Source organism: Mandrillus leucophaeus, unplaced genomic scaffold, assembly GCF_000951045.1.
Source record: "Mandrillus leucophaeus isolate KB7577 unplaced genomic scaffold, Mleu.le_1.0 Scaffold700, whole genome shotgun sequence".
NCBI classification, from domain to species: domain Eukaryota; kingdom Metazoa; phylum Chordata; class Mammalia; order Primates; family Cercopithecidae; genus Mandrillus; species Mandrillus leucophaeus.
The window spans coordinates 1008818-1020300 of record NW_012107587.1 but is presented as its reverse complement, the minus strand read 5'-3'; the positions used below and the strand labels follow the sequence as shown (position 1 = coordinate 1020300).

The window sequence follows — 11483 nt, the reverse complement described above, 5'->3', positions numbered from 1 at the left end:
AAAACAAAAAGAAATGTTTCTTCTCAGTTTAACAGCTTCAGAAAATAAAAAGGATAGTGACATTCTTGGTTTGTCTTCGGTGTGCCTAGTATTTTACGTAACATTATTTCTAAGCCTTATAAGAATCCTGAAAAGAAAGTATTCTCTCATCTTTTTCACACATGAAGAAACCGAAGCTTTTAAAAATTGAGGAATTTACCCAAAACTACACTGCCATTAAATAGTTGAAGCTTGGATTCTAACTTGTATTTTTTTGTATTTTTTCCCCTCATAATGTTTTCATTTTACATGTTGCCATTTTTAAAATTAACCTGCTGTGACTGCATGGCAATGGATTTATGGAGATTCATATTAACTTATTATACCAAAGATCAATTAAAAGTATATACAAAGAAAAAGAATCTTCCATTTGGCCAAATCAACAGCAGACAGAAATTACGCCTTTTACTGTAGATGCCAAAAGCCTCAGGTTTGATGGCACTTTACTGAGTCAAAGATGATCCAGAAAAAATATAATGCTTTCTGCTTTTTAAATTTCAAGTAACTGGAATACTTTAGGTACTACTTTATTTCAGGTAGTACTGTCTCCATTAGTAAGCCCAATGAGTAAGCATTACTTGTGTGTGTTAAGAATAAGAATCATGAGGATATTTTTATTTGTTTATCATGATAGAATAATTAAGCATAAGCCTCAATGAGGGCCAGGAGTCCACTACTTAAGCAAGTCAGTTGCTCACCAAGATTCTGTTGTCGGTGTTCTATGTGATACCTGAGAAAAACTGCTCTGGATATAATTCTAGATGGTTAAGGTTGAAGAAAATCCATGCTTTTGGTTGTTTGAGAAAATGTATTCACTGACCTGGATTCATCTTGAAGGTAAACTTGGATTCTTTGCTGTTCATGAGGTCAATAAACTCCTTCAGAGCAGCATAAAAAGGTTGAACTCTTTCAACAGGCACATCAAATACTGTGTCCCTAGTTGCATTATTGAAGTTGATGCGAACCACTTGGCCTTTATCATCTAACCTGTTTTATTAAGAGAAAAAATTAATATATAATTCATGAAATATCTATTTACATTGATAAGGGTCAATTCCTCTTCAAAGATATTTTTGAAACACCATATTAAAAAATCCAAATACATGTACAGAAGATCTTAAGGCTACCTGTGGTACAATGTATTCCTTGTTTTTTCATTCATTCATTTAGATTTTTTTCTAAATCTTACTACTTCAGTGCCAGGAGAATTCAACTTAAATTAAAATAAGTATTACTGAGAGATTCAAGTTAAAAATTTTGTTATGCTTGGTTAAAGTCATTCACTCTTTGTTATTCGAAACAGGTATTAAAATCCTTTCATGTCACAAATTTATAGGTCAATTGTTCTATGTGTTTCATTTATTAAGGTTCTAAGTGTGATGGTTTTATTTGCGGGGGATGATGGAAAGAAAATTTTACTTTTAAAATGGTTTGAAATGCATGATTCTAATTCAATCCTTAGTTTACAGGTGGGAAAACTGAAGCATGAGAAAAGAAGGGACTAGCCTGAGGTATATTCTTTCCATCTATTTACTCATCCTACCTATCTTAGTATTGAGGCTTCCAGAAGACGGTGCTATATCTCATTTAATGTTGTATTCCTAGCACTCAACATAGAGCCTGGACATAACAGGCAGTTAATAAATATTTGTTGCACATGTCACTCTCTATATTTTTTAGTATCTTGGGAGGGCACTAAGGTTTTTTTTGTTTTGTTTTGTTTTTAAGTAATTTGAGAGCTCTTAATGTTGTGATCTCTATTCTCTTTCTTAAAATATGGATTATCGCCATGCCAATGTAAGGTAATACAGCTTTTAATAAAAGGAAAGAAGGTCGGGCACGGTGGCTCACACCTGTGATCCCTGCACTTTGGGAGGCCAAGGTGGGCAAGGCAGTTGAGGTCAGGAGTTCGAGGCCAGCCTGGCCAACATGGCAAATCCCTGTCTCTACTAAAAACACAGAAAAAAAAGCTGGGCATGGTGGCACATGTCTGTAATCCCACCTACTTGGGCATGGTGGCAGGCACCTGCTTGTACCTAGGTGCCAGAGGTTACAGTGAGCCAAGATTGTACCACCACACTCCAGCCTTGGCAACAGAGTATGACTCTGTCTCAAAAATAAATAAATACATAAATAAATAAATAAGGAAAGAACATTATTTCTTAGATTTGAGCTTTGGTGGTTATAATTAGCAAGACATGAACATCACCCAGATACAGAGGCAAAAAGAGGAAACTGTTTTATAGCTTATTGGGAAGGTGGACCTTCAGACAGTTTTAAAGTGTCGATCAACTTTATCTTTTCTTTAGGTAAAAACAGGATGAAGGCATGCAAACTGAAGGTGGTCAAGGATGGTGGCAAAGTGCCTAGGATTACTCCTGGGAGCAGCATCCTAGAAGGACAAGCGCAGGAAGTGGTAATGAGAACCAACAACTGACCAGGGCCCAGGCTTGGTCAGTCAGACCAAACACATTATTACATATATCTGGGTTTGGTGACCTTGGTTTGGGGTCTGGGTTACATTTAGTGAATATTATCAGCAAATGGGGAAAGATGCCATTGACAGTGAAGTACAAATTGTGACTATCAGGGCCCCTTGTGCATGGTGGCTCTGGGCCAAATGGCAATTGTAATGGTAAACTCAACAGTTGGTGATTAGCACCAATTTTTTGCTTACTGGGTAAGGCCTGAAAACTACCTATTGAATCCACACTGGGAAAGAAAGTAAAAGGAAGGAACAGGCTTTCAAAAAGGCTCTTAGACTCTTAAAACGTAAATTTACATGTATTAATAACAATACAAATGTGACTCACTAGGTAATGCAGTACCCTACCCGCTTCCACATGCTTTCACATAAATCAAGAATTCTGAGCCTTTTGGATACAGCTTTATGTACAAAGAATCAGATAGAAGGTAAGTCAGCAGAAAAGACCTCTAGGATTTAGTGGAACAGAGAGTACACGACCTTTCAATTACCCTCTTAGAGTTCATGCTGCTGGTTTAAGACCTCTGTCACGGTATCTGAGGCCATTTGCCTGTTGATATTACCTTCAAGATTCTAGCCTTACGGCTTCTGACCCACTTTTCCTCTTTTTTTTTTTTTTTGGTTCTTGTTATGTGTTCTGTACATATAATATTATCGTCTGTGTCATCCACCAAAGGATGTCATGACTTTGGAACTTCTGGGGGGTCATCTGTTTCAGTCACCCTCAAGATCTGCTTTATTTTTTTCCCACTATTACCATAGCTCCTTGATTTGAATAGTTATGCTAATTTTGAGCTAACTATTCTAGAGTCCTTGGGTATATCCTCATGTATCAGTGAAAGGAATTTTGTGATTAATAAATGTAATGACAATCAGAATTGGATGCCTCATGGTATACTAGATTAGGTTTTCATTTTTAAGAGTTTACCTATACAGAAAAGTAATCAACTTTTTTTGTGTTTATAGTGTAACACAGTCCCTGCTTTCTTTTACCTACTGTTTACCTGAGAAAACAAGACACAATTTTATTATTTAGCATTCTCAGCAATAATAGAGGAATGGAAAGCAAATTTTGTTATAAGATATAGAGGGGACATTATTCTGAGGATTGAACAATGTTATAGGAGATGGGTAGCTGGTACCTTGAAGACCAACCTACAATGCAAAATTAAATGTTAGCAAGAAATTTGATGCCTAATAACAGAACAACAGGGTCTAATGTAAGTTTGCATGCTGAGGAAAGGTAAAAAGCCACAAAAGATGGGAGTAACTGGCTATATATTAGCTATATATAAAGGACAAATTAATTAAACTTAAACCAACAACACAGTGGCTGCGAACCAGCAAAAGCAAAACATTATCAATGATGCCAACAAAAAACAACCAAAGAAAGGACTTTAAAATGATCTTCTACAGTTTGTGTTGTGAGTACTCCTCACTAGTGGCAGCATTCTGCCTCAATGATAGATACAATGTTTTATGGAACTTGCATTTGTTATGGGAATGCCACTACAGTGTTGTCTACCATGTCGTAATTTATGAGAATCTGCAGGAAAAATTTATTTCAGACTTCAAAAGCATCTTGCCTTGTAACTGATTATATTCTGTTTGCTTTGGTTTCTAGAAACTCAGACCTGAAATAGAAATCTCTCCCCAGTGAGTGTGTTGGACTTCATGCATATTATAGCTAGCTAAAATTTATTTTGCATTTTCTAAACTAGGCGCAATAGTAGGGGCTTCCATATATTAACTCTGCAATTCCTACTTCAATTATGTGTGGTAGTATATTTTGTTTTCTTTTTTTTTTAACTGGAAAATATACTGTGGATCAGCACGGGTAAGTAATCACATAAGAGATTACACAGCTGGCAGGTAAAAGACTTGAATTTACGTGATTGAATTTGTAATTGATAGGATAGTTGAGTCTCACTGTCATTATTTTTGCTCGTTTCTTTATTGGTTTATTTTTCTTTGTACTGAATTATAACTAATTTAGTCAGCAACATAAAAGACATTTTTGTACTAGGACATACAAATTTAAAAATTTAATTGCAAAGTAAATTAAATTAACCCAAACACTTAGGAGATGGAGGCCCTCTGTTAACTGAGAACACTTTGTTTCATTTCCTGTTGTTGAAAATATACTTTTAAGTGAATTAATGTTAACCACTTGATATTTATTCTCCAGGGGGTTATTCCTGAGACCTCACAGATGGCCAAATTTTGAAATTTTACTTCAGAAAATATCAAAGCCAAGTCATGAGCCACACGGTGGTCATTCAGTTAATCTAATCTATAGCTATGTTTCTTACCTCTGTTCACTAACCTTGCAGAATCTGTAATCGTATTGTGTCTCAACAAAATTTTGATTTGTCATGAATTTTAAGGTAATATTTGACTAGTTAAAACTGTCACGTTGGCCGGGCATGGTGGCTCACGCCTGTAATCCCAGCGCTTTGGGAGGCCGAGGTGGGCGGATCACGAGGTCAGGAGATGGAGACCATCCTGGCGAACACGGTGAAATTCTGTCTCTACTAAAAATAAAAATTAAAAAAAAAAAAAAAAATTCATGGGGCGTGCTGGCGGGCGCCTGTAGTCCCAGCTACTCGGGAGGCTGAGGCAGGAGAATGGCGTGAACCCGCGAGGCGGAGCTTGCAGTGAGCGGAGATCGCGCCACTGCACTCCAGCCTGGGCGACAGAGCGAGACTCCGTCTCAAAAAAAATACAAAAAAAACAAAAAACATAAAAACCTGTCACGTTATAACTAAGAGTCTCCAGTTATTTCCTTTTCACCTTGATGAGTGAACTCTCAGAAAATGTCTCAGGTTTATTCTGAACTAGAATTTTATTCTTGGCGTCTATCTTTTTCTCAGACGCTTCCTCCAATCTTTCAGGAAAACGATCTGTTTATACATGCAAATTGTAACCAAAACCTGACCCTTCTCCAAACCACCACTGCTGTCACTCAAGCCACTCATGTTCAAGGCACCACCATTGCTAGTCTGGAGTCATGCACTAGCTTCCTAGCTGGTCTTCCTGCTACTATCCTTGCTCTTTCTAGCAGTCAGGGTGACCCATTTAAAATATAAAAGTTTTTCCTTTGATCAGGATCTTGCAGCAGCTTCTTATTTCACTCAGAGTAAATATTACCGTTATAATTTGCTAACAAGACTCTACAGGAACTTGTGCCCCATCCGACTTCCTCCCCTAATACTTGCCTCCTTCACTCTGTTCCAGTCACACTGGTCTGCTTGCTGTTCCTTGAACACCGCAGACATGTTCTTAGGACCCTCTTAGAACTTTTGTTCTAGCAGTTTTGGGAAACTGCTTCTCTTTTGAAAACTCCCTCACTCCTTTAAGTGTTTGCTCAAATCTCAGTAAAGCTTTCCCTCACCACACTGTTTAATAATGCAAGTTCCATCCTTGCTAAGCCCTACAGATTCCCCTTATCTTGCTATGCTTTTCCTTTTTTTCTTAAGCACTTAACAGTTTTTAACATTTATTATAATATGCTCATCTGTTTAAAAATCTTTAACATTTCCCTCCCCCATTAGAGTATAAGCTGTATGAGGGGAGAAATCTTTGTTTTGTCCACTGATGTATTCCAAGCACCAAGAAAAGTGGCTGGTCTCAATAAATATTTGTTGAATGAATAAATTAATGTACTGGGGATTTAATTATTTTCTAAATGAGTTTGTTTTCATACCATTTGGCTGTTTCTCTTAATGGAAAAATTTAAACTCAATTCTAAAATTATACCCCCCTACCAAAATTAATTGAGGTATTATTAAATAAACTGTTGTAGAAACAAAATGTAAGATAATTTGCAAATAAAAGGATAAATTTGTGGCCTTTGTAGGTACTTGGAAAAATCATGATAAAATAATATTTAATAAAAAGAAAGGGAGAACACAAAATGTTCTGTGTAGGTAATATATGATCTTTGTTGGCTTAGCATCTCTTTGGGGAGTCTCCCTGTTTCATTCTCAGTCGGTGTGGTTCAAATGAGGCTGACCCTGCTCCACAGTTGAACATGTGATCCAGGCATGGACAATCAGGATTCTCTAACCCATTGACCATGATGATTGGTTCAGGGATAGACTTGGACAGAAATTAGGGAGTGGGTCATCTAGCTTTATTGTAGGTATTGGGAAATAAAAGCGTTCTTTGTGGTGTGATTACTAGCTCTAAGGACAATGAAAACTTGGAGCTTCTGCTGATCATCTTTGAAAATAAAGCCAACATAGAAGATTGCAAAGCTGAGAAGAAAAAAGGGACCAATATCAGGTGACATTGTTTAACTCTTGGATCAACCTATTTTGAGTTATATTATTTCACTTCTGGCCAAAAGCTTTCTGACTAGTATAATCACATTGATTATAGCTATGTAGAACTTATATTCAAAAAATGAAGTATACGTGAAATCTTAGTTACTTTTCCTCTAATATTAGTTAGGAATAAATTTCATGTAATTTGATAAAAAATATTATAGTGAAAATACTATCACTCTAAAATTGGGTTAAATGTTAATAAAAATAAAGCTCTGAAGTTCACTGAAATTTTGTTCTGTTTAAACTTTAGATTAATGTAGTTTTGCTGTCAATTGTTTTATTGCTATGGGAAATTTATAAGTAGTACTTACTCTATAATTTTGTGTTTTGATTGTACAGAAAAATCACAGTAATCCACTCCAATGTCTGTAAAGTCCACGAAGGTAGAGGATAAAATCTGAAATGCCTGAGGATTATTTTGTTTTAGCTTTTGGCACACATTAAACCCATCTACAATTTCTGAATCACCCCCTGTGACTGTTTGCTTTATGCAGTGAAGAAGCTGAACCTACAAAAAGAAAATATGCATTATTAAATAAATATTAAATTAAATTTTAATTATTAGAATTAAATAATCTTCAATAAAATAAAATAATACGCATGCACCATTTTTTGATACTGTGTTAAAGATTCAAAAGGCTATGAATAAACCAAAACCAACAAACCCTTTTTTGTTTTTGTCTCTCTTATGTTATTGGAAAACAGTTGGGAAGAAAAACGTTGCTTATAATCAATACTGTATAGTTCAAACACGTTACAGTTGAAGACATAGATGCAGGCATGATAATGCTCATTAGCAAACAAAAAGCACAGCTTGTAAGAGCTGCAGAGATGGAGCACTTGATGTTAGAGTAGGCAGGGAAGGATTTCCAGGGGAAGAGGCGGGTAAGTTAGACAAAGGAGAATAGATGAGATTTGGGTTATGCAGAATAGAACGAGAAAGCAAATCAGGTGACAGAAATAATGATGTGCAAAAATGCACAGTTCACTGGGTAATAAAAAGTCTGGCTACAGCAGAGGGCCATAAATAGAAAGAGTGAATCAGGTTGGAAGGGCAATTTGAGGCCTCATGATGGAGAGTCTTAAATATCAGATGAAGGGCTTTTGTACTTGTGCATAGAGGGAATTCACTGAAGCCTTTTGAATACGAAAGTAATGTAGTCGGAACTGAGCTGCAAAGTATTAGGCCAGTGGTGTTATATAGGATTATGATTTTTTTTTTTTTTTTTGAGGAAGGAACTGGTCAGAGTAGCAAAACAATAGCATAACTTTGTTTTTGGAGGATCACAGTGTTCTTTAAATCCTTTTAGATTTTGCCATCATGAACTGACAGAATATTTCAAATGCTAATTTTTAAAAAGATTAGCTGATGTTATTTACATATCTCAAAGCCTGTTAATACTTTCTTTTGTACAGTTATACTTTTTATACAATCTTCCAATAGAAAAAAGATGATGGAGCCTGATAAAACTTTTATTGCTAGGTTAAAAGGCAAATATATTCCTGTCAATGTATAAAACCCAATTTTACTTCATGTGAGTCATTCAGAACCCAAAATATTTTCCTTCTAAATGTTACTTAATGCAACATGTGACTTCTGCAAAGACAGTGAGTGAAGCAACATCTCTGTTTCATTAAAGATATGGTGACTTATCTCTGCCCCACATAATCCAAATCGATCAAACTGAACTCTCAACAGGTAACTCATTTTCCAGATTATTTCATCTGTACAGAAAAATATATTGGTTTGTTCTATTTGTTATTGAAAATATCAAACCTTGGCACAACTCCCCTGGAATAATTCAAAATGGAAATTTGAACAATAGTACAAACAGGTTGCCTATATTTTATTATTCTAGTAGAATCTAGACATTTTAGGAATCATCTATTATTTAAAAATCTATCAAGTCACTTAGTTTGAATGTTTTATTTACTGGACACAAGTACAAGTTTGTTGCACTTCTTTGCCTCTTTATAGCATATCTACGACGTCTCTATTACATGCAACGTGCATGAACGTGCATGTAAGTATTGAGATACAAAGTATTGAGATACGAAGAACTGTGAGTCAATTCTTTAAGAAGTTTGTAAAGTATGATAAAATCTATAAATATTCTATTTTACTACATAAATTATAATAAGTGGAAATTCCAGCTCAGGATCTGTGTGGTGTGACAGAAAACTATATAGAGGCCTGGGTTCAAGTCCAAGTTCCTCCTTAATCAAATGCCACCCTATAAAAGTATTGAATCTTGCCGGGGGTGGTGGCTCATGCCTGTAATCCCAGCACTTTGGGAGGCCGAGGTGGGCGGATCACGAGGTCAGGAGATGGAGACCATCCTGGTTAACATGGTGAAACCCTGTCTCTACTAAATATACAAAAAATTAGCCGAGCGAGATGGCGGGCGCCTGTAGTCCCAGCTACTTGGGAGACTGAGGCAGGAGAATGGCGTGAACCCGGGAGGCAGAGCCTGCAGTGAGCTGAGATGGCGCCACTGCACTGCAGCCTTGGTGACAGAGCGAGACTCGGTCTCAGAAAAAAAAAAAAAAAAAAAGTGTTGAATCTTGTGTTTCTACCTTAAAGGAATATCAAGAAGAGTCAGATAAAGTAATGAAAGTAAAACTGCTTTGAAATAGTATAATGTGCTATGAAAAAGTCACGCATTCTATTGTTCTTCAGGAACATTTATGAAGCCATTTGATCACTTTTCCTTAGGCTTCGAATTTTAACCCAGAAACAAAACTTAAATTCTTAAAAGACAGAAGATAACTTAAAAATTCAAACAAAACTTTTAGTTTTCTAGTCTCATTCTTTAATCCTTATTCCATCCAACTCCCTCAATGTATCTTTGTAAGATGAGCTGAGCTGATTAATTTGGCTCTTAACCCTAGGGTTTTAGAAAAATCGGAGCCACATTTAGAATAAAATCACGTGGTGTGTCTCCTGCTCCCAACCCTTACCCAAAAAGGTGTCTACAGGGGTCATTTTACTGCCACTTAGTTCAAAGAAATCGTGTGGTGTTTTACAGTCAACAAAATAATTTTAAACATGTAAAGTCAAATATTAGACTAGCGTAGCCAATACTGGCGAGAACAATCGGTAACCACAAGGGTGCAGATAAAACATGTTCAGTGAAGATAATGAAAAAAATGAGCTACTTGTGATTTTGGCCCATTTCTCCTTTGTTAACTTAAGAATTGCCCAAATTTTCATTTACCTTTAAAGATACAGATTTCTATGTGGTTATTTCACATAGTCGAATTTAGCTCTAAAAATAGGGATGGCATATCTTTAGGAAGGTAGTTTCCTAACCACTTATTTTTGGTGTAATAAAATGAAGGTTTTGTAAAAATGTAGCTCATTTAGTAAAATGAAACTTTTGTAAAAATGTAGAGAAAGAATGTCCACCCAGAGATTCTCCTGGGGATTTGTGGCTTCACACTGAGCATTTCCCTCCTTGACAAGGAATCTGATAGATGGGATGTTGGATGGTTTCCAAAAATAGCCACTGCTATTCTGTTCCTTGTAGTCACGCAGTTTGTAATGCATTTTTGCAGCTTCCTCCATAAAGGGTCTATTTCCTCACCTCCTGAATGTGGGCTAGATTTATTACTTCCTTAGACCAATATAACATTGCAGAGGTGACTAGCCTAGGCCTTGAGAAGCTGTGCAGCTGTCTGAAAATTCTTCCAGTTGCCATATGCATTAAACCTGGGCTAGCCTACTGGTGGTCAATAGACCAAGTGGAGCAGAAACCAGCCATCTCAGTGAAAGTCAGTCGGACCCAAGTCAACTTAGAAACCGATTTCAGGTATGTGACTGAAGACAGGAGCTGCCTAGCTGAATACAGCCCAAATTGAAAAGACAAGGGCTAAGTAAAGGGCTATTTTCTTAAGCCATCAAGTTAGGGAGTGAGTTATTTTTTTGTGTGTGTTACACTTTAAGTTCTGGGATACATGTGCAGAATGTGCAGGTTTGTTACATAGATATACAGGTGCCATGGTGGTTTCTGCACCTATCAAACTGTGATCTACATTAGGTATTTCTTTTAATGCTATCCGTCCCCTATCCCCCCAACCCCCCGACAGGCCCCAGTGTGTGATGTTCCCCTCCCTGTGTCCATGTGTTCTCATTGTTCACCTCCTACTTATGAGCGAGAACATGTGGTGTTTGGTTTTCTGTTTCTGTGTTGGTTTGCTGAGAATGATGGTTTCCAGCTTCATCCATGTCCCTGCAAAAGACTTGAACTCATCCTTTCTTATGGCTGCATAGTATTCTATGGCATTTATGTGCCACATTTTCTTTATCCAGTCTATCATTGATGGGCATTAGGGTTGCTTCCAAATCTTTGCTATTGTGAACAGTACTGCAATAAACATACATGTGTATGTGTCTTTATAGTAGAATGAGTTTTAATGCAGCAGGAGTTAATGGATATGAATGATGCCCATGTGACTTGGAGGGAAACCCTACATTTTGTTTACTGATTCCATTTTCTCTCTTAACGTTCTTAGAAATATATGTGCAGAAAGACTTCAAGATTTACTACTACCTTAAAATCTGTCTTAGCAAAGCAAAAAAAAAAAAAAAAAAAAAACCTCTTATTCCAAGTATTAAATAAAACATA

The 11483-nt window shown here is 36.5% G+C and overlaps 1 protein-coding gene across 1 annotated transcript in view; it reads right to left on the bottom strand.

Annotated features, from left to right (window-relative positions):
* BBOX1 (butyrobetaine (gamma), 2-oxoglutarate dioxygenase (gamma-butyrobetaine hydroxylase) 1) overlaps nucleotides 1-11483 on the bottom strand; it is a 93433-nt gene that overhangs the window by 1172 nt on the left and 80778 nt on the right. The window contains exons 7-8 of the mRNA XM_011964705.1: nucleotides 7167-7363; nucleotides 860-1026 (exon numbers count right to left, since the gene is read on the bottom strand). Of these exons, the coding sequence (XP_011820095.1) occupies nucleotides 860-1026; nucleotides 7167-7363 (364 nt within the window). The remainder of the gene's footprint in view (nucleotides 1-859; nucleotides 1027-7166; nucleotides 7364-11483) is intronic.